General features: G+C 40.5%; 1 protein-coding gene across 1 annotated transcript; it reads left to right on the top strand.

The window, feature by feature from the left end:
• Nucleotides 1-27890, top strand: TNFSF4 (tumor necrosis factor (ligand) superfamily, member 4). The gene is made up of 3 exons (XM_006892684.1): nucleotides 1-153; nucleotides 25264-25312; nucleotides 27496-27890. Exons 1-3 carry the CDS (start codon nucleotides 1-3, stop codon nucleotides 27888-27890), a joined length of 597 nt encoding a protein of 198 aa, XP_006892746.1.
• The last annotated feature ends 57 nt before the right edge of the window (nucleotides 27891-27947 follow it).

A 27947-nucleotide genomic window follows, 5' to 3' on the forward strand; every position in this document is an offset into this window, starting at 1 on the left:
ATGGAAAGGGCAGAATCCCAGGACGAGAATGTGGGAAAGGGGCCATGGCTTAGATTTAGGAGGAACAAGTCATTGCTGGTGGCCTTGGTGATTCAGGGGCTGGGGCTGCTGTTCTGCCTCACCTACGTCTGTCTGCACTACTACACTCTTCAGGTAAGATGCACCATGAGGCATTTCCCCTCCTCCTCCAGCTCCTGCTGATGGCAGCTGCAAATGGTCAAATGATGTGACGCCAGCTGCAAATGATCTGATACCAAAATTGTTAGAAGTATTTGCCAAAATTGTTAGAAGGGCTTTTTTTTCCCCTTCACCCCCTCAGCAATTGTAAAGTAATTATAAAGTGTGGTCAAATACCATCTGCCTCTCCTTTCCTTCCCCTTTTTATTTTATTTATTTATTTATTTATTGTTATTATTATTATTTTAAATTTTGGTGGTGGTGGTGGCCAGGCAGAGTGGAGGAAGGGCAGGGACACTTAAGGTTTATTATCTCTGGGTTTATTCTCTTTTTCTTTACAATTCAAGGATCCTGATGTTCCTTTTTTAGCTCAATTTTGAAGGCTTTGAATGACTGATATGCTTAGTTTTCCCGCCTTGTTTCGAGTATGTCTGATCCAGGAATTAATAGGAAAAGCAAATTAAAGGACTATTTCTACTTTCCTAGTATATAAGTAGACTCCAAATACACAAAAGGAGTTTTGTTGTTGTTGTTGTTGTTATATCCAAAAAATAATGCTTAAAATATCAGTATTAAATTCTTTGAACTAGCTAACTTGTACATTTTAAATAGCAAGGGCTCTCGGTGTGTGTACATATGATCAAACATTCACCCCCAACAGTCAAATCAAATAATGTTTCTAACACTTCTGTCTTTATCAAATACAATATAAAGACATCACTTGGTATTTTTCCCTGTTTGTCCAATACGCTATGTATCGGGAGATTCTTGTTACAGTATTTTTCCTACCTAATTAAGATACTCTTCTTATTTTGCCATCTCTTTACTTTATTCTATGCACCCTCTTCATTTAATATTATTTCTTTTCCACCTTTAAGGAAGTTCTTGACAGGAGACTCCGTTGAAGACTGTAAATCAATATTCTTTTTGCTTTCTCTTGGTGGGGTGAGTCTGGCAATTTTTGTTTCTGTGGCTAGCGGCTACTTTGGGTTGGAAAAGTCTCTTCCTAGTAAAAGCTAGACAGTAGGAACTTGACTCAAAGTGGTCATATCACAAACGATGTAGTGCAGATTAAGCAGGAGTGCATGAAAGCGTCCCACCTTGTGTCTGCACATAGGAGCCCAGGGCTGCAGGACATGGAAGGCTTTGGGGGCACAGTTGTGAAGAGGATAACGCTGGGCGCGCTAGCTTCATGAACCCTACAGGTGGAGCCAAGCTCACACCTCCAGCCCGGTTAACCCCATACCAGGCTCCTCCTGCTCAGCACACTCCAAGGTTACTGCTCTTTGTTTAGAAGCCTGTGGGTGAAATGAGTGTAGGCGATTTGCTGAGGGAGGACCTGTGGGAGGAGTAATGTGTCCATGGCAGGATGCCGGAGGCAGAGACCGAATTGGGCTCTTCCGAGAAGAAAATAAACACAGTAACCCGAAATAAAACAGCAGAGTGCAATCGCCAGTTTCAAACCACCACGGCGTTGCGTTGTTCTCTTCTTACACCGGGGGTTGGTGAAAGGCAGGACAGATGGCTCCGCTCCAGGCTCGCCCATTGCACTGTCCTTTCTGGCAAGTTGCCCAGCAGCTCTGTGGCCGCGCAGGTGGAGAAAGTGGGGTGCAGGCTCTCAGAGCTTTTGAACTCACGGTAAGCTCACCTCTGGCAAAGAATGGACCTTTTCCAGTCTGGATACAGGTTTACAGGAAAGATCAGGTAGACTTTGTAGAAATGGAAGCAAAGATGTATAAGGTGTATTTGCTGAGGAAGCTAACTTTCCTATACTGGGACACAAATCTTTGTAGCCCAGATAGTTGAAATTCTTCACTTGACATTAGCTTTCATTTCCCCCCCCCCCTTATTCCTAGGGCTTCCTGTTAGGGAGCTCTGGTGACATAGTGGTAAGGAATTGTGTTGTCAGTGCAAAGACACACAGTTTGAATGCACCAGCTGCCCTGTGGAAAAAGATGGGCAATCTCTTCCAGTGTGATTTAATGCCTCTGAAAATCCGCTGGAAGATTAGCTAGGAAGATGGTTCCAACTTGACGGTACTTAATAAGAAATAACAGACTGATCTAATATGATATCTTTTATGTTATAGGATCCAGGGTAACATAACAATTACTTCTATTTATTTTAATCTCATATTAATTTCAAGTGAGGATAGCAGAGATTGAAATTTGCTAGAAATTAAAAATGCTAGAAATTTATTAGATAGAGGTGTGTGTGTGTGTGTGTGTGTGTGTGTGTGTGTGAGTACAAGAAGGAAAGCTGCCAAATACTTACAGAGTATTAGCTAAAAAAGGGGCATTGTCTCATAACCTTTTCAAACCCACCTACAAGACTGCTTGGAGTTTCGGTTGAGGGTGAGGGTAGGTGGTGTTGGTGCACAGATCAGACCTTTTATTTTTATAAGACATGAGTCCAGATGATGTGAGCAGGGGTGACTAAAATGGAAACCCACATTCATGGTCTATTCTGGACTCATAGCAACCCTGTAGGATAGGGTACAACTGCCCACGAGGTTTCCAAGGTTGTAATCTTTGTGGAAGGGGGATCCCGTTCCCTAGTGATGAGGACTTGCACTGCCAGCCAAAAATGGGGGTTTGGATCTACCGGCTACTCTGCAGGACAAAGAAAGGCAGCCTCCTTTAAAGACTGAAAACTAGTTGGAGGGTCAGCTGTGAATCAGTGCTGACTCATTGGCAATGGGTTTGAGTGGAATTGCTTTTCTAAAATTTTTGTGGAAGCTGATTGTCACATCTTTCTCCCAAGGAGTCACCGGTGGGTTCTAACCTATATCCTTTCAATTTGCATCCAAGCACTTTAACTATGGTGCATAGGGGTAAAATAGAGCTAAAATGCTCAGTGCTTGCCTTGTTGTTATGTGTCCTCTAGCCAGAACCTTCTCATTGTTGACCTTGCAATGGGAGGAGATGGGCCACCTTTCTTCTCCAGAGCAGCTAGTAGTTTCCAGCAGCCCCCGGTTGAGTTGGCGGGGCAACTCCTTACCCGCTAGGCCAATATAAGAGAAAAGGTATTTGGAGGAAATCAGACTTTTTTTAAATTTCTTAAAATTTATTTTAAGGCTCATAAAAGAATTGTCTACCTGCATGGTTCTGTATAAGTATAGATGGAGCTATTAAACCCTATTTAGTAGTTATTTTTTCCTTTAATCAAGTTTATTTAGTAACCCTTGTTTTCTCACCACTTGGTTAAATTTTATTTAGGTAAATGAAAAGTAGAAGCATTCTTTTTCTAAATACTAGGAAAAAGAATAGATAGACCTTATCCACTCTCATTATAATTCACTTCCCTCTTTAGGCCTTGATTTTCTCTTGAAAGCTAGATCAGATGCTGTGTATAATCTCTTTCCAGTTCAATAACCTCTCAGGATGGAGTTTACATATGTGTATTAGAATAGATAAGAGGATTAGAATAGATACAAAGTATAAATGACCCATTCAGTAGAGTTCCTGTCTAGGTTTTCCTTGTTTTCAAGAAGTAACTAGAGAAATAAAATTTGTACATGTCTAAATAATTAATTTTAGATTAATAACGTACTTTGCTTAGAAGAGGGAAGGAAGTGACCACTCTTGGCACAAGTTATAAAATTAACTGCTTTGGTTCATCAAAACCAGTGTACACTGTTTGGATTTATTGGAGCTGAAATTTAAAGGAAGAGACTTCTAGTTATTATCTGGAACAACAGTGGAACAAGAAAGACGGATAAAGTGAGAAGATTTTGCAAATATTATCTGGGTTTTGAATCCTGAGTCTTTTAGGGTATTTATTACCTTTATCATAGGACTTTATATCTTTTGAGTGCTTTTGATAATAAAGAATTTTGTTTTTCTATGTATAGATGTATTCTTAATACATCTTTACTGTTAGGGAAAACTGAAATGGAGGCTCCTGGGAAAACGGTTGATCAGTTCTATGCAAACGACAATCAGAATTAGAATTTAAATGTTCTTTCAAACTACAACTTGACCTTTTTTCCCTTCAGGAAAAGAAATTGTTTAGGAAGAAACAAAAGGCACTTTTCTAACAAATTAGCAATCTTGTCTAACAAATTTGCTCACTTTATGTTTCTTCTTGTAATCTAACATGATTTTAACCTTTTTTTAAATGTTCATGTTCATTGCTGTCGAGTTGGAACTGACTCGTAATTGACCCTACAGCAGGTTTTCAGAAGCATTAAATCACAAGGTCAGAGATTGTCCGTCTCTTGCGGAGCAGCTCATGGATCCAGGCTACCTGCCTTTTTGGGTTCTCAGCACAGCTCCTTACCATTAAGCCCCAAGCGTGCAGATAAGCACTGAATCAATTGCTCTAGGTCAGAGGGGAAGCACTGCATCATCTTTTTTGTCTGGCTGAGTGACTGATAGTTTGAATCGCCAACATGTGGGTTAGCAGTTGAATTCTTACCAGAACTCTTGACATACGCTGTTTGCAAGTTGGCTCCCTGGGACATAATGTGTTTTGTATTGAGCTTCCAGTTGAAATGTTGGCTCAAATACATGAGCTGCTCATAAAGGGAACAATAGGGAGACTTTTCCAGTAAAGATTTTTTGTCTTGAATACTCCATTGATGGAAGGGTCTCAGAGTCAGAATGGACTCAACATTAGTGCGATCTTTTCTCTCCTCTCCTACCCCCAAATTAACAGATTAGTAAATACAAGCTTTAAAGGGTAAGTGAATAATCATAATCAATTAGTCAGAAACTCCTGACTCTTCGACTGGTGCTGTTTCTAATATTAATCAGAAACATTCTTTCTCAGATTCATTCCATGGCGTTTACTTATATCAGATACCATTTGAGATGCTGGAGACATAAACTATCCATCAGAAGCTTTTTTATCTCTTTCAGCTCACAGTCAGATCACAGAATGGGAGCTGAAGGAAGGCTTGTAGGGACATGTTCAGGGTGCAATAGAACGATGAGAGGGGTCCCCAAGTGTTTGGAGAGTCAGGAACAATGGGGAGGAGGTAATGCTTGAGCTGATTTGAGAAGAAGGCATGAAATCTTTTAAATGGTTTAGAAGTAGGAATGGATTGTGGACAGGAGCATTCTAGGGAATAGCAGGTTGTTAAAAGTGGCTTGAGTAGAGTGTTTATGGGGGGAAGAGGGTGAAAACCTAGGCAGGACTAGATCACAAACAGCATTTTCCTCGGGGTATACTCCTAGCAGTGGAATAGCTGGGTCATATGGGAATTTCTAGATTCGGCCTTTTGAGGACCAATATACGTATATAAAGTGTATTGTTTGCCATGCTAAGAAAGCACACTTCATTCCATTTTATGCAAAATAAAAATACAGGAACATAACCTAAATCTTTTCTTCTGCAGTTTCCTTCATTGACATTACATTTCATGTAATCATTCCTATACATTGTTTTATAAAATGAATCGCCATTGGACTATGCCCCCCCATTACTAAGTCTTTTCAGGTACATCTCCAATTTTTCTGTTGATGGTTTAAAAGTTGGCTAATACAGAAAAAGAGTCTAATTTCCTGTCAGTAGAGGGCACCATAGTAAAACTAACCATTTCCCGGCATCTTTAAAAGTGCACTGCTCCTTTTATTTTTTTCCCCTAAGAAGTCAAAATGAGAAATTTTTTCTCAGGAAGTCAAAAGCTCATTTACAGATAAAAAGACAAATGATAAAGACAGAGAGGGGGGCTAATAGTGGGTTCCCCTCCCCACCAAATAGTAAATATTTTCTATAGGAAAACTCTCTAGACATGAGCTTATTTAATTGGAGATCATGCTGGGAAGTCATACACAGACAGACACGCACAGCTACAGACACACACACATACACACATATAGACACAAATAATTGAGATGGAAGCAGAAAGGCTGTTGATATAGATTGAAGAATATAATCTCACCAATATGCACTTGAGCACTAACTGAAAGGTTGACAGTTCAATCCAGAGGGTATCTTGGGAGAAAGCTCTGGAAATATGCTCTGAAAATGTCATAGACCTGAACTCCCTAAGGTTCTACCCTGTAGTAGTTAGAACTCCCATACACAGAAATCTCCTCACCCTGACAATAACTGGTTTGGTTTTGCTTGATCTCAACCTGTAGTTTTCATTGCTGAGCCTGCCCAGCCTTCAATAGGAATTGACGCTCCACTCCCCACTCCCGCCCTTCCAATTCTCTTAATAGAGATTACCTTTGTGCCCTTCAGTCTTAGAAAATCTGGACCGAGCTCTCTATGTCAAGAATTCTTTTGTGGAAGAATAAAGCCAATATTCTCGAGTCCTTTGGATTTAAGGAGCCAAATACAGTGCCATTATCCCACTTCAGCGAGGGGAAAAAAACCCCTGAGTTACATGGTGGGAAAGGGGTTTTTTTCCACCATCATAGAAAAAAATATGAGTTCTAGTGTCACAGTGGTTAAGTGCTACACTGATAAATCAAAGGTCAGTGGTTCAAACTCACCAGCTGCTCCACAGGGGGAGGATGAGGTGGTCAGCCAGTGTAAAGATTGACAGCCGTGGAAACTCTATGGGACAGTTCTAATTTGTGCTGTAAGGTCACGATGAGTCAGAATCAACTCTGTGGCAAAAGTTTTGTTGTTGTTTGCCTTTTAAATAGATATAGTTTAAGAGAGAAAATAACCTCCTATCATCCTGGATTTGGGGAATTTTGTGTATAGCTGCCTATACTTTTGATGTCAACACCTTTGCAAATGAAGACATGAAAACACTTATTTATTCCAGAAAGAAAAAAACAAAAAAAACACCAAACAGCCAAACTTTTGGGGAATTGCTGAATTGTAGGAGAGCATGCACTGGACCCTGAATCAGGCCCAGGCTTTGAACTTCCATGGAATTCTTTAACTCTCATCTTAATAATTTACAAAAGTGGAGGTGTGACTGGACGTAGCAGATAATGTCATTAATTGCTGTGTCATATTTGTTTGTTGTGAGAATTATAAAGTTTATTAAAGAGCTTTGTAAATGTTAGGATTATTATTTATCACAGACACATTTCCATAGATAGGTGTGCTGCCATGAACATGGTCACCTTGTAACACACACAGACACACATACACCCATAACTCAGATCTCAGAAAGCATAACAAGGTAAAGTTTAAACTTGGACCTTGATTTTCCTCCTGTCATTTCTAGAATGAAAACAATACTCAATAGTTTGGGCATAACTCTAACATTCTGAACAGAGACTTAGAGCCCAGAGGTCATGGTTACATTAGAGAAGAAAGGAAGAGTAAGAGAGATGTTTTCTGAGAATGTGAAGTGTTAGTGGTCTTAGTATCTGCCTTGAAGTATGTTTGGAAATCAGTTCAGAGATCTAAATCTGTGTCCCTAGAACACGTTGCCCAACTGTCTGTCTGTCTGTCTCTATTTTGGCATACTTCATACAGTTATTCAGTGGTTTCCTTTATAGCTAAATATGGCAGAAGAGTATATTTAGAAAAGACTTGTGGTCTAGTGGCCCTTGTTTCACAATACTAAAATCATTGGGGATCTGACATAGTTTTATAGTTCTTTCCTTTTCTGGAGACATCTTGTTCTGAAGTATACCTTCTTCCCAGTCGATTGCTGTCAAGTTAGTCCTGACTCATAGTGTCATTACAGGACAGAGTAAAACTTTCCTATCTGTTTTCAAGGCATATAGAAATCTATATGGAAACAACTTCTACATTTTTACCCAGTGGATTGACTGGTGGGTTTAGACCACTGATCTTTTTGTTAAATACCCATTGCTACATCACCAGGTCTCTTTGAAATACACGTTGAGGGAATCTATTCATTTGAAAATACCTATCTCGCTCCAATGGCATAGGATAGAACAGGGTTCAGATCTTGGTCTTAGGTTCACTATGAGTCATACTTGGCTTGATGGCACATAACAACAAAAACACCAGGGCTTCTTGAAGTACACATTGTGTGATCTATTAATTTGAAAATATCTGACTTTTAATTATTCTCATATTAATCTAATGAATTCATGTTGCCAACCCAATGGCAGGTGGTTCAAATCCTCTAGCTACTCTGCAGGAGCAGACAGGTGTTCTCCTCCTATGTGGTTTACAGCCTTTGGAAACCCTCTGGAGGGTCAGTTATGAGTCCATTCCAACTTGACATCAGTGAGTGAGTGAGTGGATGAGATGGCTTAACCAGTGTGTGTGTGTGTGGGGGGGGGGGGTTGGACTTCTAATTCAATGATGATGCCTCTTGTGGTAGTTTCCTGGGGGAAAAAAAGATGAGAAATCTCCTTCTGTGTGATTTATGGTCTTCAAAACCCTGCTGGAGGGTCAGCTGTGTCAGTTCTGACCTTACAGCTAGGAGTTTGAGATATTTTAAATGTAATGAGTGTATAGAAAACCTTCGTAATTCAATTGCTGCATTACTCAGCTGGTGAATTGAGAAGTGCGATGAGGTTAAGTGATGTCTGTACAGGGCTCGCTCTCTTGTGAAATAAGTTGTAAATAAATTTACAGTCAATTTAAATTACCTTTAATTTCTTGTGTGTTGGATGCTTGGTTTTCCGGTGTCCAAGATTGCTGAGGGTCTTAATCTGGGCATGTGTATTCTCACTGGTGTAATGATGCCTCACCATTTGGTCTCTGGGAACATAAAGCTTTCCTTTGGGAGGAATAGGAGTATAAGGGAAGGTCCATTGGCAGTAGGTCCTATTGGCTATCATAGCCCTTTATTTTTGCAAAGCTATTCCTTACTTCTGTCCTCAGTTATTCACTGTTATAACCCTGGAGGAAATGGATGGATCTTTCAGTGCAATTTTACAAATGAGAAAATTTGAGAAATAGAGACTCTGCCAAGTTCTGCACGGAATGGCGGAGATTAGAAATCACGACTATGTCTAAATTACAGGCCAGTCTCTTTCCATTGTGTTCAACTTTGATGTCCTAACTCTGAGATTTAAGAATGTTGCTTAACTGCTTCTAAAATTACTGTTTTGATTTCTGTTGCTTTTGAGGAAAATTGAGAAAAAGATTTAGATGAAAGTTTCTTTTTCTCTGGCTCTCTTGAAAGGATTTGAGTTCATTTACCCAGTGAGGATAACATGACAAGTGGCATTTTGATAACAGCACAATACCTTAGAAGGTATTTCTAGAAAACAGAGCACATGTGATACATTCATAAAAATGGGAAGAGGAACTGGCTTCTGGCACTGGCTTCATCATATATTCTAAGCCTTATTTTCTTTCTGTACACATTAGGGAGATTTGACTATATAATTTCCTGAGACCTTTCTAGTTCTTATATATTCTGATTCTACAAATAACTTCTATCTGATAGTATGGTTTGGAATACCTATTCAGCCATTTGTTCATTCAATTATTAAACAATATATATGGAGCACCAGTTAGCTCTCAGGCACCAAGAGAAATGGGCATAGTGCCCCCTGACCTCTCAGATCTTCTATACTAGAGGAGATGATGGCAATTATGGGCAAAATCATAGCATTTAATTAGTGTTGGGTAGTCAAGGGGTTATCCACCTATGCGACTTTTCTCTACTGCAATAAGCAGCTCTATTAAAAGTAATCTACCACCTTCAATACTTGTTTCATAGTTGGGATTATAAACAAAGAAGGTTCTTTTCTATGCACCCACGTAGTTTCCCTTCCATCTAACAGAAAGGCTTTAGCTTAAAATGTCCTTTTCATTGTCACCACCACGACCACCATCCGTCACCATCATTCCACTACTTTATGAGATGGGCTATACTAGCCACTAGATGCAGCCCAATGCATTGTTCACTCTACTCCATTGCCTTCACAAAGCAATGGTCCCTTCTTTAAAGCAAACACAGTAGGGAATGAGTGACTTCAAATGGAAAGATATTGACTGTAATGACTGTCTGGCTCCTTTTGTAATCGAGGATAAATGGTCCACTTAAAAGCGCTCTTTTAGAAAGTGCTCTTTCTTCCCATTCATTTCTCTTTTCCTCTGGGTGGGGTTTTGAACTTCCTTCATTATAAGTGAGGACACATACATTTTTGAAGTATTGTTTTGGTAGAGAACTGAGGGCATGTTAAATCCAAGGGTTGTTGTTGGTGCTGTTGTTATGTGCCATCGAGTCGCCTGCGACTCATAGCGACCCTATGTACAACAGCCCTAAACTCCACTCTGTCCTGTGCCAATCGCACTGTCTCTGACACTCCCATCCCAATTATCCCAGTCACTGAATCAATCCACCTCATAGAGGGCCTTCCTCTCCTGCGCCGTCCCTCCACCCTCCCAAGAATGATGTCCCTCTCTAAGGACCGGTCTCTCCTCACAACATGTCCAAAGTATGTTAGACGGAGCCTCAGAATCCTTGCCTCCAAGGCGCCACCCGGTTTAACCCTTTCCAGGACAAATCTGTTTGTTTTCCTAGCAGTCCATGGTATTCTCAATACTCTTCTCCAGCACCACAGCTCAAAGGCATCAATTCTCCTTCTATCCTCCCTGGTCATTGTCCAACTCTCTGATGCATAACAAGTGATTGCGAAGACCATGGCCTGTATCAGATGCACCTTAGTCTCCAGAGAGACACCATTGCTCTTCAGTACCCTGGAAAGGTCCCTAACAGCAGACTTTCCCATGGCAATGCGCCTTTTAATTTCCTGGCTGCTGGTGCCAAGAGTGTTGACTATGGAGCCAAGCACTCTAAAGCTGTGTACAATCTCAATCTCTTCACCATCCATCCTGATGCTGCCAATTGGTCCAGTGGTGAGAATCTTTGTCTTCTTGACATTGAGCCTCAATCCATATTGTAGGCTGCAGTCCTTGACGCTCTGCAGCAGGCGCTTCAGGTCCTCTTCAGTTTCAGCAAGCAGAGTTGTGTCATCCGCATAAAGCAGATTGTTGATAAATCATCCACCAATCTTGACCCCACATTTCTCCTCATAGAGCCCAGCCTCCCAGATAATCTGTTCTGCATATAGGTTGAAAAGGGGGGAAAAAATCTTATTAGCCCACTGTGGTGGGTAAGCATGGAAAATTCCATCTTCCTCTTCAGAGTCTCGTGAAACACATCTTGAGATCTCATGGAAATGTGTTCTAACTATCTTGTAGATCTCTTCTGATTGACATAAAGCCCAGAGTAGAGGGACGAGAGGCCACATCAGTGGAGACTCGTGGTCAGCTGGGGAATCCCCATCACAGATCTCTCTCCCCACCATCCTCTGCTGACTCACTCACTGCCCTAACCCCACCCCCACCCAGGAGCTTGACATTGTGGCCTTGTGTTAAGCGAGGGAGGACAAGACTTAAATAGTGAATGCAGAGCCCACTTCCTGGTTTCATATTTGATTAGCATCAATAACTCCTGCCACAAATCATCCCTCCAGGACAAATGCTAAATGAGTGTAAAGTGGATATCCCCATGCCACATCCTAGTGAGTCAGATGTAGAGGCCCATGCCTTCCAAAGATGATCTCTTGAAACAAGTATTTCATACCTTCTTGAATACTCAATCCTGGCTGCTGGCAAAATGGCAAACATCAAACACTTCCCACTAATGTTGTGGGAAAACTCAGTGACCCAGATACCGGGGAAGGTCAGGAAGGACACTAATGAGCCTCTACTCTGCTGGAGATGCTTGCAGATCACTTTGCACTTCTCCATGAACCTATGATCCCTTGCCCAGACACGTGTACATAATGAAACCAACTGAATAGAATAGTTTTACCAACTTAAACTTTACACACCACTCTAAATCATTGGTCAAGTTCTTCTGGAAAAGAACTTCTTGACATTTTTAAGTGTATTTGGGTATTTGGACAAACATCCCTAACATAATAACTTCATCATCCAATATTGATTGTGAAAGTAACTAAAATTAATCTTGAGGTCTCAGCTTAATATATTTCAAGAGGTTCTTCACTCTTAAAATAATGTAGGTGAAGAAGAGTCACATCAGTGAACCCTATCATTCACTCAAACTCAAGTTAATATCTTTTGAGTCCTGAGAAAATATTTGAAAAAAATATGTATAAAATCAATTTTTTATTTGGGTGGATTTGTTTTGTTCAGAATATTTTCTACCTCTATCTTCCTCAGTGTCAGGATATAGGCAAGAAAGTTTCTTTGAAAGCTAAAATCTATGAAAATATTTTCAATTAATTTTGAAATCTGAAGACAATGTGAATATTGCGATTTTTCATCTACTGCACTCACAGTTTCATAGCATCAGAGATTATCAAGGAAAACAGGCAATGAGAAATCCTGTATAGGAAAGGTACTGCCACTTATCTGTCAGTTAATCATATTTCAGTGGCTTGTATATTGCTGTGACACTGGATGGGATGCTACTAGTATTTCAGATACTTCTTGGATCACTCTCGTGTTCAGGCTCCGGTAGAGTTTCTAGATGAGGTTAGACTGGGAAGAAATTTTCTTCTGACAATTAGCCAATGAAAACTCTATGGAGCATGACAAAACATTGTTTAAATCACTTATTTGGAGATATCGTGAAGAAGGATCAGTAACTAGGGCATCATGTTGGGTGAAGTAGAGAGCCAGCAAAGGTGAGGGTAAGCCTTGGTGAGAGGGGTTGATGGATTAGTAAAGAGCCTCCTTGGTGAACGTGACAGTGATTGTGGAAATGATGCTGGAGTTAGTCACATTTTGTAATTACACAGAGTTGATCAGTAGCAGCTATCTAGCTCCATAAGAATGAGAACTCAGAAGAATAGAGGCAGTTTTCAATCTGACTAGAATAGAAACTCTTCCCCACTCCTTGTGTGTATGTGTTGTTTTTGGTTTGTTTTTTTTAAATGAGTTTAGTGAGTTTTTGGTGAGAGTTTACCCAGCACATTAGGCTCCTATTTGGTAATTTCTAAACAGTTTGCTCATTGGTATTAGTTTCATTTAACACTGTATCAGGAGTGTTACTAGTTTTGTTCCCTTTCTAGTTCTCTAGTTTCCCAGGTCCTTTAAAGTTCTCTCCTTTGCTTTTGAGTAATTGCTAATTACTTGTTAATCACTCGGTGGCTTTTAAGAAAAAGCACTGATCTTATAGGTAGACTCATATTGTGTTGTTGTGTACCGTAGAGTTGGAACTGACCCTCTGCAGATTTTCAGAGGCAGTTAATCACAGGAGAGGAAATTGCCTGTCCTTCCCCATTGAGCAGCTGGTGGCTTTGAACTGTGTGCTCTTACTGTTTCATCACAATATCTTGCCACTAGGCCACCAGAGCTCCCATTATTTTGTTCTTCTAAATGTTCTTCACTGTTTTTTATTTAAAGAGTCCTGGGAGATGTCTCAGGGAGTCATCTGTTCTCTTTGGTTCTGTTCTGTCTGCCTAGCTTTTTTTTTTAAAGAAGTTTAGTTCTCTGAGAATGTTCTTAATATTGATTATTACTATCTGTAAAGTGCAGCTAAGTTTTGCTCCTACTTCAGGGATTTTTTTTCTTTTGTTCTGGGCAATTGTATGCATATTTTGAATTAATATTTTTCCTGTTCATATACATTGTCTTTGATGAATCTTAAGGGATTATTCTGACCAGCAAGTGAGGTAATGAATTTGAAAGGGCCTAACTTAGTACATATAAGTGCTTGGTTTATTTTCTAGTTAAACAATTATTTTATTGCTTATGTACATAAGACAAATTTATGCACCAGGGCAGAGGCTGTGGATGATTCCTATTTCCAACTGGGGGGAAGAACTCTCTTTGTCTTATACTATCAAGAATTTGGCTCTCAGTCAGGGTCCCATGGAATTTAGCATCCTTATCCTTCCTGTTTTTCTCAAGATGCTTTTGAACAGCAACCACTTTCTTAGTTACATGGTAGAGATCATCAGTAAGATCAGGAGCAAGTCCTTTGGACTAAAGGATTCTCAAGGTTTTATTGCTTGCCACAAAATATACTTGTGCAACACCATGTGAAACTCTGATTTTGCCATGCCAAGCACACAGATTTGTGAAGGAGTCACACCTTTCTTGGACAGTTTGTAGATCTACTCCTTCATGTTTTCAGAAGTCAACTTCAGTTCGGTCTGGAGGGGATGGTGAGATAGGCAGAATTACTGGGATAAGCCCTTCCTGGGAGCATGCATATGACACATGATGGTCAAATTGCAAAAAAGAGCACTAGGGAGCAAGTACCCCAGGAAGCCACCTAGCATGCAGGAAGTCGCTTACTGGGTTTTTATCATGTTTTTTGATTACATTGATCCAGTCTCCTACCTAGACGTTCCCTCTAGCTAATTATGCCTTTTGCTAAATCTTCCCTCCTTGGCAGTTAATGTTCCTTTGCTCCTGCAACCTGCAATGATCTTTCCACTCTCTGGAGTCTTAGGACATGCGTTGCCTTATGGATACTTCTGATTTGACATTTATCAAAGATTAGCTTCATCTTTTTGTGTGCAGGGACACTTTTCCCTAATTGGAGTAGGAGTCTGTGGGGGGGAAAAAGGACCATGTGTTCTGTTACTTTGTAGTCCCAGATTAAAGTGCCACAATATTGTTGCTTTTAGATGCTATCAAGTGAACTGAAACTCAGAGCGACCCTTTGGATAACAGAATACAACTCTGCCTGTTCCTTTTATCATTTTCACAATCTCTGCAGTGTTTAGGTCTATTACTGTCACCGTAATGTTAACTCATCTTATTGAAGATCTTCCTCTTTTGTGCTGGCCATCTGTGTTTTCAAGCATGATGCCTTTCTCCACAGACTTCTGATAACATGCCCAATATATGTGAGATGAGTTCTCATCATCCTTACTTTTTTTATTTTAAATTTATTATTATTATTACTATTAATTTCAATGAACATCTACAGCGATTTTGGAATTCCATTCATTCATTGTTGCTCTTTTCTCCCCACCCATCCCACCTCCACCCCCAGTTCGCTCCTCTCCTTGAAAAGCAAAAGACAAACTCCTTCATTTGTACACAATCCCCTCCCCCACCTCAAGTAATCTCCACTCTGCAACCAGGGACATTCCAGCGGGTACTTTGCTAAGGTTTCTGCCAGTCAAATTGCTGAGTAATACAATAACTACATTATTCACTGAGCTACTGAATACTATTTCCAAGACAGCAGACTTTTCTTGAATACTACCTCTGAGAGAAGTGCACATTGCAGCTAGGCCTGGAAGAACTTACATTTGAGAGTTCACAGCCTAAAGAAGTGATTCACAAATGCTGAACTCTGGGTAACTGTGAAAATGCAAAATCCTGGGTCCACACAGACCTTTTGAATTAGAGTTTGTATGAATGAGCCAGCCATCTGTGCTTTTTGCACATTTGCCTGGTGATTTGAATGCAAACTGGAATTTGAGACCCATCCGGCTGGTATTCCTGTCCCTTGATGTAACACATATGCTCATATATTATGTACTTACAAGGCACTCATTTATTCCAGTTTTCTTAGCTCCTTTATGACAGCCTTTCACAACCAGAAAGGAAGCCTGGCTGGCTTTCCCCATGCCTTCTCAGCTTGAGGTCATTGTGAGGTCACTAGGCTGCTAGTCCACTGTGCTCTGCAACTTCTCTAGGCTTGACACAAGGAATAGGACATTTCTGCGCTTTTCATAGCAATTTCTCTTCCATTCAAACTTGCACTGGACGCACAATAATTACTTTGATACAATAAAGTGTACTGAATTGGAAGCCCTGTGCTTCAGTTAGAAGATGTTTTCTTTTATATACATTTTGAGACCATCTTTTCCCACTTCAGGATATGGTAAACTGACAGGTGGGTTGTGATATAAAATGTTACATAGAATAAATTACTAATATGACATGGACATTAATTTCTATGTGCATATAATAATGTTGTTGTTCTTATGTGCCGTTGAGTCGTTTGCAACTCATAGCGACCCTATGCACAACAGCCCTAAACCCTGCTCTGTCCTGTGCCAACCACACTGCCTCTGACACACCCATCCCGATTACCCCAGTCACCGAATCAATCCATCTCATAGAGGGTCTTCCCCTCCTGCACTGTCCCTCCACCCTCCCAAGCATGATGTCCCTCTCCAAGGACCCGTCCCTCCTGGCAACATGTCCAAAGTATGTCAGACGAAGCCCCAGAATCCTTGACTCCAAGGAGTAGCTTGGTTTAATCCTCTCCAAGATAAATCTGTTTGTTTTCCTGGCAGTCCATGGTACATTTAGTACTCTTCTCCAGCACCACAGCTCAAAGACATCAACTCTCCTTCTGTCCTCTCTAGTCATTGTCCAACTCTCTGATGCATAACAAGCAATTGCAAAGACCATGGCCTGTATCAGGCGCACCTTAGTCTCCAGAGAGACACCGTTGCTCTTGAGTACTTTAGAGAGGTCTCTAACAGCAGACTTTCCCATCACGATATGCTTTTTGATTTCCTGACTGCTGGTGCCAAGAGTGTTGACTGTGGAGCCAAGCAAACTGAAGCTGTGAACAATCTCAATCTCTTCGCCATCCATCCTGATGCTACTGATTGGTCCAGTGGTGAGAATTTTTGTCTTCTTAACATTGAGCCTCAGTCCATACTGAAGGCTGCAGTCCTTGACCCTTCGCAGCAAGTGCATGAGGTCCTCCTCAGTTTCAGCAAGCAGGGTTGTGTCATCTGCATAATGCAGATTGGTAATAGATCTTCCACCAATCCTGATGCCACAATTCTCCTCATAGAGCCCAGCCTCTCAGATAATCTGCTCTGCATTCATGTTGAAAAGATATGGAGACAGGATGCATCCCTGGCGTACACCCTTCCCAATTTTGAACCATGCAGTGTTACCCTGCTCTGTTCTGACTACTGCCTCTTGGTCCAAGTATAGGTTTCGTATTAGCACAATTAAATGTTCTGGGATTCCCATTCTTCTCAGAGTCAGCCACAGTTTGTTATGATCCACACAGTCAAATGCCTTTGCATAGTCAATGAAACACAGATAGACATTCTTCTGGTATTCTCTGCTTTCAGCCAAGATCCATCTAACATCAGCAACAATATCCCTAGTACCACGACCCCTTCTAAACCCAGCCTGGACTTCCGGCAATTCTCTGCTGATGTGCTGTTCTAATCATTTTTGGATAATCTTCAGTAGAATCTTGCTTGCACGTGAAATCAATGACACTGTTCTGTAGTTTCCACACTCAGTTGGGTCACCTTTCTTTGGAATGGGAACAAATATAGATCTCTTCCAGTCAGTTGGCCAAGTGGTTGTTCTCCAGATTTCTTGGTACAACTTGGTGAGCACATCCAGGGCAACATCTGTTATCTGAAATACTTCAATTGGTATACCATCTATTCCAGGGGACTTATTTTTTGCTATTTCCTTCAAAGAATGTAATAATAGCTGATATTAATCAACTCCTTGCAATATGTCTAATGGAGTGCTGAAATTACATGTATATTATCTTACATATAACACTTTCATCCTCATCAAAACCCTCAGAGATACAGAGTTTTGTTATCTTCACTTTTCATTTGAGGATCCTGAAGATTGTTGCTGTTGTTAAGTGCCATCGAGTCATAGATGACTAAAGTTCATAGGGTTTCCAGAGGCAAGCCATTTTGGAAGCTTCCAAAGCAAGCTTCCAAACTTGTTTAATCAGGGCACTCCACCAAACAATGTCCACCATGGGTAACCATTATCACATCTAACACATTAGTGTCACAGTGTTCAGCATCATAGCAACCAAATATTACCTCTGTACAGCAAGTGGACAGACCAGTGCTATACCGCTTAGAGGAATGTTTGCCCAAAAACCATTAAAACCAAGCCTGAGGGCCGCAGATTAAAATCACCCACTGAAGATTAGTAGCATAATATAATTCTCCCAAAGTTGCTTATACAGAGTTATTTGGTGGGAGAGATGAGGCTGTATTAGAAATTACAGGTGACAAATGTTATTAGAATTATTAAAAATACTGCCACTCTCAAAGTCTAGAATTCAACTCAACCCTGTAGCATGGCTTTCAGGCAAACATTAGACTAGACTATCAAATGAAGAATAACGCTAAGGAAGTACTCAATCCTTAGAACTATCTACCATACAGAAGCAAAAGGGAAGTATTTGCCCAAGAATATGTCTCAGAAGTCAGGAAGGAAGTGGAGAGAAGTAGAAATAGAAACAAGAACCACAAAGAGGTAGATGGAAGAGTGCTGTTACAAAGTGGGATTGAAGTCTGTCATGAAATAAAACGTGTATGAATGGTTGAATGGAATCCTCAGCTGTTCTGTAAACCTTCGCTCAATACACAATAGAAGGTTAAAACAAACTAAAATAGTTGCTACTGGAGTCCTCAAAATCCAAAACCAGGGATTTGATTTAGTTCTGGAAGGTAGTAAGAATTTGATTGGCAGAGGTAAACAGAAGAACGTGACAGGTGAAGAGAACACAGGAAGCCAACTCTGTGAACGCTCTCCATGGGCTTGCTTTCATATATGCTCTCTTCTTTAAACCTCATAGCCGTCTCCTGGGGGATTCCAGTGACAGTATCATGATGCCTCATTAATCACAGAGAAGAAAACAAAAGCTTTAAATTTATTTTTTTTTAACATTTTCAAATTCACAAGACTAGAAAAGGCAGGATTCGATGTGATTGTGTTAATTTGTCTTATCCTACCAGACTGTCTACTCAAAGGCAAAAAGATTAGAGCAGAGCAAATAGTTATCTGGATCATGTGCCACAGGAAGGGTGTGTATGGTTATAATGCTTGCCAAGGAGGAACCAAACCAAGGAGAGCCTTCTGGGGCCCTCCTGTAAGTGACAGTGGCTGTTTAGCATAAAGTAATTGGATGAGCTAGCGGTAAGGAGGTGCACTGTTGCTCTAATAACATGCAGTTGAACTCACCAGCTGCTTGGCAGGAGAAAGGTGCAAGTCTCATCCCTTGTGATTTATAAACTCTGAAAACCCACTGGAAGCCAGCTATGGGTGGGATCTGATTCAATGGCACATAGCAACAACAATCAGGGTAGAGGGTAATGGAGGAAGTGGTGGAAAAGTTGTGAGTAATAGGAAGGACCATCTATGACTACTTTTGTTTTGCCTAGATTTGACAGTATGATGCTAGTGGGAGATTCTAGATAGAATGCGCAAATTCCTACCCCTGGTTGACCTTCAGCAATAGGAACAGGGAGCCAGAATCTGGAGTTTCAGTAGACCAGTCCAAGGGGGCTGGGGTGGGGGGGAGGGATGTCATTACATGTGCCTTTCCTTTCTTCCTCTCAGCAGCTTGGGCTCAAAGGATGCCAGCTTGGTCACTGCTGCCCCTGTTTTATCGGGTTGCTTCAAAAAGTTGAAGAGCTTTTTTCAGTTTTAAGAACTTACTGGAAATTTTCATGAACTCAGTGAATTGCTCTCAAGGATATTGTATATCAGACAACTTGAAGTAAATTGTAGGATAAGAGAAGATTTCTACTTTTCTCTTTTGTTAAAATTGGCTCAAAGTTGTAACTTGTTACCTAACAGATAACAGCACTATGCTGCCTAGTTTTGCCCTATGTTCATGATCATTGATATCTCCAAGTCCATTGTTATATCTGTTTTATAATGTTTTCCAGCCTACACAGCTCATTTTCTAGCATTGTGTCTGATATTATGATCCCTACGATTTCCATTGACTAATTTTTTGAAGCAAACCATTAGGCTTTTCTCAGTCTTAATACCTAATGCATCTCAGTCAGGAAACTGCTGGAACTTTCCCACCATGGGCAAGTCTTTCCCCCCCGATTCCTTCCCAGCCCCACTGCCTTAAGCATAGACAGCACTGATTCAACTACCTTAAACAGTTCACAGAGCGGAGAGAGTACCAAGGACTCTCATTTTTACCCAGCGCAACACATCTCTCCCTGTGCTCAGCGTATTGCAAGAATATGTTTCCCGAGGCCTCTGGCAGGATGCAGAACAGCTCCCCCTTCTTCCTGCACTGTCTCGGTTTCAGCTTGGTAAGGCTGTGATTCAGATTACAAGGGAAGTAGGGGATTCCTTGTCTGTGTGGGCAGTCCTCAGTGGAATCCTCTTGGCTGCAGCTCCTGGTTAGTGTGCCAAGAGAATTGGAAGCAGGAATTCCACTCCCTGGGCTGTGAAAACTAATTCCTCCTGCACTTTTGATCAGGATACTTCATCAAAAATAACCTTGGGGACAGGACTGTTGTCTTGGCGGTCACAATAGGCATTCTTTTTGTACTGCCATCCCCTGCCTTTTTTTCTTGTTGGGTTTTTGTTTTTTTGTTTTTTGGGGTTTTTTTTAGTGAGTAATATAAATTATGTGTCAAATGCGATAATGGTTGCCCGTGGTGGACAGTGTTTGGTGGAGATCCCTGATTAAAACAAGCTTGGAAGCAGAAGTGGCATCCACTTCTGAAATAGCTTTCCTCAGGAAACCCTATGAACTTGGAGAAATTATGAAAGTTATACGAGTGTTCAAGTCTTTCATTCTTAGGGTCACTATGAGTCATCTACGACTCTACAGCACTTAATAACGACACAACAGCAATATAAACCTATGATACAATTTTTTTTAATATAAAAAGGTTGTTGTTGTTGTTATGTGCCATCGAGTCGTTTCCGACTCATAGCGACCCTATGCAGATTGGGTAAATTAAGAGGCTCTCCCTTGGGGTTCTAATTTCTATCTCCAGAGGAAAACTCCCCTGTATTCCCTCAAGTATTCTTTCAGATACATTCAGTACTTTTACAAACATTATGACCATTTTAAAAAAAACACAAATGGAATTATACTTTGTATATGATTTTTGCTAATTAATTTTTTTCACTTGGTAAATTTTGGAGTCTGTTCCATAGAAAACACCATGATTTTAACTAACACATTATTACAAGCATTTTTTAAATTGTTTTCTTTCTAAAACAATGGGAGAGGCTTGGTCACATAATTAACTTTGTGTTGCCCTACTAACCCAAAGTTTGGCAGTACTAGTCTATCAGCAGTTCTGCAAGAGAAAGACAGGCAGACCTTTCCTGTAAAGATTTACAGTCATGAGTCTTATTGCACTCAGCAGTGGGAGGCAATATTGTAAAGGCCTAAAGAGAAGAGAACTACTTAAATATGGATTGATCCTAGGGTGTTAATCATAGGGTTACAGGATTTGATCGGTGGGTTAGGTGAAGGAAATGGGAAGGATCTTTTGTGCAAATGAATGCATTCAAACTTTGTAAATAAATAAGAATAAAATAAAATACATTTTTTTAAAAAAAGAAAACAGACATTCTTACTACTGGGCCACATGAAAGATGGAGAAAGGATTAAAACTCTTCATGATTTCGTTTTGCTTAGATCCACAATCATCACCCTTGGTACCAGCAGTCAGGAGAAGTGCTGCTTTGGGCAAGTCCACTGTCAGGAACTCTCCAAAATACTAAAGATCAATGATGTCAGTTTGAACACTGAGTGCAATGATTCAGGCCATGGTCTTTTCCATTACTTGCTATGCACCCAAGAGCTGGGCAACAAACAAATGAGGATGACAGAAGAATTGGTGGCCTTGAGTTGTGGTATTGGAGAAGAATACTGAATATCCCATGGACTCCCATAAGGACAAACAAGTATGTATTGGAGAAAGTATAGCCAGAGTGCTCCTTGAAGGCAAAGATGGCAATACCTTGAGCGTATTGCTAAGTGAGGCTCTTCTTTGGAAAAGGACATCGTGCTTGGAAGGGTGGAGGGACAATAAAAGAGAGAAAGACCCCAAATGGGATGGATTGATACAATGACTGCAACAGTGGGCTCAAGTATATTGGATATGATGAGGATGGCACAGGATAGGACAGGGTTCACACCTGTTTTTCATATGGTCACTATGAGTTGTACTCGACGACACCTATTGACAGCAACACCACCACAACATATAGTGTATTCATCAGGATTTCATTCAATTTTCATTGCCTGTGTTGCTTGAAAATACAGGTTATCTTTACTTGTGCATTATAGTAAATGAACAAGTAATCAAAGTATTACTGATTTCACTCCCCAGGCATTCAGAGGCTCTGTGGTCATGGAAGATTTAATTGTCCCTGCCTTGTTTCTATGCTTGAATGATGTGGAAAATTGGGATAGTGACATTATTATTACTATTGTCATCCAGTGGGGTAACTCATCATGAAACCCCTTTTCAATGTACCTTCCCCTGTTCCAGACCACATATTATACTTAATAATGTTTATTATCAATATTAAGAAAAGAATAGGATGTGATAAATATGATTGCAAATTGCTTAAATGTAATGTCTTTTAGATTATATGAATAGTATCAATACAATTGTTTTGTAAAATTTTCCTACATTGAATTATAACTATCTTAGTCCCAGGAAAGGTAATCCAATTGAATGTGGAAACTATCAAACAATATCATTGATATCACATGCAAGCAAAATACTGCTGAGGATCATTAAAAAATGGATGGAACAAAGATGGGAATTGCCAGAAGTTCCAGCAAAATTTAGAAGAGGCTATGACACCAGGGATATCATTGTTGATGTCAGATAGATCCTGGCTAAAAGCAAGGAATACCAGAAGACTGTCTATTTGTGCCTTATTGACTATGCAAAGACATTTGACTGTGTGGATCATGATAAGTTGTGGCTGATATATAGAAGAATGGGAATCCCAGAGCACTTGATTGTCCGAAGGTGGACCCTATACCTGGATCAGGAGGTTGCACGAACAGAGCAGGGGAGCACTGCATGATTTGGAAGTAGGAAAGGAGCATATGAGGATTGTATTCTTTCTCCATGCTTATTCAATCTGTATGCTCAGCAAATTATCTGAAAAGCTGGACTCTATGAGGAGAAGTGTAATATCAGGATTGGAGGAAGACTCACCAATAACCTGTGTTATGCAGATGACATAACCTTGCTTGATGAAAGTGAGGAGGGCTTAAAGCACTTGTTGCAGAAGATCAAGGAATGCAGCCTTCGGTATGGATTGTTTTTCCAATGTAAGGAAAATGAAAATTCTTAATATTGGACCTATAGGCAGTGTCATGATGGATGGAGAGAGATAGATACTATCAACGGCTTCATCTTTCTTGGATCCACAGTTAACACTCTTGGTACAAGCAGTCAGGAAATAAGGAGACACATTGCATTGGGGAAATCTGCAGTTAGGGACCTTTCCAGATTTTTGAGGAGTAGTGATGTCAATTTAAAGACTAAAGTGTATCTGATTCAGGCCATAGTCATTCTAATTATTAGGTATGTATCTGAGAGCAGGACAGTGAATAAGACGAATAGGAAAATAATTGACATCTTTCAGCTGTGGTGTTGGAGAAGTACACAGAACATCCCATGGACAGCCAGAACAATGAACAAATATGTCTTGGAGAGGGTGCAGCCGGAGTGCTCTTTGGAGGCAGGAATGATGAGGCTTTGCCTCACATACTTTGGACATGTTGGAGAAGGACATGATGTTGGGAAGGGTGGAGGGTTGGTGGAGGAGAGGAAGAACCTCAACCAGGTTCATTGATATGGTGACTGCTGCAATGGGCTCTTGTATGTCAGGAAATGTGAGGAAGGTGTAGGATAGAGCATGGTTCAGATCTTCTTTTCATAGTCACTATGAAACACGCTCGACTTGACAGCACCTAACAACAACAAGTCAGCACTATTTTTTCAATAAATGAGAAGACTAACTCTTCTTTTCACTTACTTATTACTTCATTCTAAAAAAAATAAATCATTATTGTGGGTTTAGAAGGGAGCTCTGGTGCCCTACTGAGGAAGGAGTTGCACTGCCAACCGAAAGGCTAGGCAGTTCGAACCCACCAGCTGCTCTGAAGGAGAAAATTGGGCAGTCTCCTCTCACGTGATTTATCACCTCAGAAAACCCACTGGGGGCATCAGCTGTGAGTCCATTCTTACTTATGGCAGTGAGTTTGAGGTCTTTTAAGTATTAGTTCACAAATCATACTTACTTCAACATTAGAGCTACAACAACAGCATCTTTGACAAAATCATTAATTGCAAGAATGCTGGTAGCAACCAAAACAGCAGTGTGCCGACAGTTCATGAAAACAGAACAACACAATTTGAAACTTCGTTGCAATTGGTTAAAAATGAGAGCCCTACGAGAGCTCGTGAAAAGGTGGTGGTTGTTGTTGTTAAGTTCCCTCAAATCGTAGACGACTCATAGCGACCCTATAAATAAAAGACCTGAACACTTGTATAACTTTCTCCAAGTTCATAGGGTTTCCAGAGGCAAGCTGTGTCGAAAGTGGATGCCACTCCTGCTTTCAAGCTTGTTTACATCAGGGAACTCCACCAAACACTGTCCACCAGGAGTAACCATTATCACATTGACACATCAGTGTCACAGTGTTCAGCATCACAGCAACCACAAGTTACCTCTGTACAGCAAATGGGCAGACCAGTGCTATACCACTTAGAAGAATGTTTGACCAGAAACAATTAAAACCAGGCCTGAAGGCTGCAGATTAAAATCACCCACCTTTCACTTGGTAACATCACTTTCTGTCCACTAGGCCCACTGAGCTCTCTAATGTTGTTGTTGTTGTTATGTGTGGTTGAGTTGTAGATGACTCATAGTGATCCTATGAATGAAAGACCTGAACACTTGTATAACTTCCATCATTTCTCCAAGTTCATAGGTTTTCCAGAGGCAAGCTTTATAGATTAAAGGTTAAAAAAGTAAATTTAGAATTTTAGTCTCATAAATATATTGATACATGTAAACCGGACCTACAAAGAAATGGTTTTACTTTTATTACTGTTGTTAAGAACCATTGAGTCAGCTTGATAAAGGGTCAGAATAGCCTTAACTCTTAAGAGATATTATAGAAGAGAGAGATGAGTGGATCTGGTGGCTTAATGATAAGGAGTTGCACTGCCAATCCAAAAGCATATGGCTTGAATCCACCAGCTACTTCACAGTAAATGGATGGACAGTCTCCTCCCATGTGATTAACTGGCTCCGAAAACCTGCTGGAGGGTCAGCGATGAGTCAATTCTAACTCTATGCTGCAAAACAATAGTAACAACAACATATTTCATAGAAAATATTGTCTTTTGTCAGATTCTTAGTCACTACAAACCTTTCTGGAGTTTCTCTCAATGGGCCACAGATTTCTGTTTCATCAGTTATGATTTACCATTTGCTCAGCTTTTCTAAATATGCTTTTTCCCCCTCCCTTAGGCACAACATACATATCCTCCATTTGAAAGTATCAGAGTACAGTTTACCAGTAAGTATTGTCAAAATTTAATTTATATTTTAATAGCAATCTTCTCTTTAGCCTCTTGCTTTCTTCTCCAGCACATATCTACTCACTTCTCCTTAAGAAATAATTGTTGTTGTTGTTGATTGCCTTCTAGTCCAGCACAACTCATAGGGACTCTATTAACAAAAGGCCTGAAGCCCCTCTACAACTCTCGACATTTATCAAAGTTCATAGAGTTTCCGAAGGTACTGGAATTTCAGAGCCCACCTATCATTTTCATTAGAGACAGAAATTTGGATAAAGACTAAAAAGTGATGACTAGACATCAATTATGTGCTGCCATATTACCTGATTTTTTTTTTACCATATTACCTAAATAATTTTCCTGGGAACTCCCCCCCCCCCCCTTCTAGCTTCTCTCTCTCTCTTTTTTTTTTTTTAAAAAAAAACCATTATTTTATTCTGGTTTACATACAAAGTTAAAAAAAAATTAAAATACTTTGTTTTTCCTTTTGACATAGTGATAATTTTCATTATTCAGGTAAGAAAATGAAAATTTGACTACAAGTCTGTCTGACTGTAAAACACATCATTTTCTGGTAATTCAGTTTGAGACAAATTATACCTTAATGTGTGTTGAGGTGAGGCACCAGATATGAAGGCAAGATACTTCCCGAGAGAACACTGCATAGATCATACTCTGCCAATTATTGGTGATTTCTATATGAGTATTCGTGTTTAGTAAGCTATCTTGAGTCTAAAATAAACTAGTCCTTCTCTAATTCTTACTTTCCATTCAGAGTGGACTCATGGCCTTGGCACAAAGCCAAGACTACTGACTTCTTAGTTGTTGCTCTGTATTTCTGAGTGAGTTGGAACTGGCATACAGCTGACCCTCCAGCAGCTTTTCAGAGGCAGTTAATTGCACAGGAAGATATTGCCCATCTTTCTCCCACAGAGCAGTTGGTGGATTAAAGAGCATACCTTGGCTTTTGTGGTGCAGTTCTTTCCCACTGAGCCGCCAGAGCTCCTCAGTCATCAGTAGGGAGCTGTGTCCCCCCACCCCATCACTAAGGGGAATGGACTAAAAGTCCAAGATGTAGTTGCTTGGGCATTTATGATAGTGATGGTGTTCATAAATATAAGAAATTTAGGATTGTTTGTTTACACTTAGATTGACTTAACCCCATACAGATTTATTAGTCATTACTCTGCCTTGTTCACCTCCATTTTTTCCCTTCTTCTGTCTGGTGGCTTTTTTGAAGCTATCTAAGGAGCACACTCATGCCCCCATATGCTCACATTACACACATACACATATAAGCAAGAACGAGTACCCTCTTGTAATCAGAGGCAGAAATGAGAAGCAAGTAGCTTTCCTTCAGCCCCTTTATCTGCATTTTAGTGACTCCACCCTGATTTCACAGCTGCAATAATAATAGGCTTGAGTGACTTTGAGCCAAAGCCACTAGTAAATGCTGTTTGTAAGTTCAATGCCAGGACTTGTGAAGGACTTCATTCCAGTTTCAAGTGGAGGGAGGTAAGAGAACAGGGAAGAACAGCTGATTTGATACAGCCTTCTAATTAAATGTAGTGTGCAGACTGAGGGTAGGGGAAACTCCTGTTACATTTGTTGCTAAGACCTTCCAGCTCTGCAAATTAGAGATGCCTCATCACTCCATTTCCTGCCTGTTGTGACAATTGCTGTAATCACTTAGATCCCAATTCTAAGCCCCACTTGGGGCTCTTGGCCACAAGAAGAAGCCTTTACTTCTCTTCCATTCCACAGATTAAAGCCGGTTTCGACCACATATTGAGATAGCAATATTCTTTTGCTTTCATTTTCTCAGTTTCTCTCCTTATTATGTTCTTCTCACCTAACTAGTCATATGAAGAACTCTGGTAGTGCAGAATGAGATTTTCCATGGCAGAGTAGAGAGGCAGAGGGACTTGAACTGATACAGTGATGGTGGTATCTCTTTGGCAGGTCAAATCAATGAGTGACTCCAAGGGAGAAAGATACACAGTCTCCTCCTGTGTAATTTACAGTTTCAAATACCTGGTGAAGTTGACATTCAGACATGAGTCAGTTACAATTTCATGACGATGACTTGACTGAGCTAGTCAAGAAACTTGTTTGCTCAGTGCTGTGCTTAGAACTCATTCTTTTTTTTTTTTCTTTTTTCTTTGAACTCTCCTCTTTCCAGGGTGTGAGAACGGGAAATGTTTCTTAGAAATAGTCCAAAATGTCCCAGAAACCATGACGGTGCAGAACAACTCCATTGTCATCAACTGTGATGGGTATTATCTCATCTCCCTGAAGGGCACCTTCTTTCTGGACGTCGACGTCAACCTTCTATACCGGAAGGACTGGAAGCCCCTTCTCCCCCTGACTAAGGTCAGGTCTATGGATGCTGTCACAGTGGCCTATCTGGCTTACAAGGATAAGATCTACTTGAATGTGACCTCTCATACCTCTGGTGATCCCTCCAGTAATAACATCACGGTGAATGAGGGGGAACTGATTCTCATCCACCAGAATCCTCCTGGTGCATACTGTTTCCCTAAAGATGGCCCTAGGGAGTCTGATGGAAACTCCTAAGATTAGCACCAGCATGAAGCCAGCGTGGGCCTGGGTGTAAGACTGCTTTTCCTTGTG

Source organism: Elephantulus edwardii, unplaced genomic scaffold, assembly GCF_000299155.1.
Source record: "Elephantulus edwardii isolate Elephantulus edwardi_28Jun2011 unplaced genomic scaffold, EleEdw1.0 scaffold00117, whole genome shotgun sequence".
In the NCBI taxonomy this organism is placed as follows: Eukaryota; Metazoa; Chordata; class Mammalia; order Macroscelidea; family Macroscelididae; genus Elephantulus; species Elephantulus edwardii.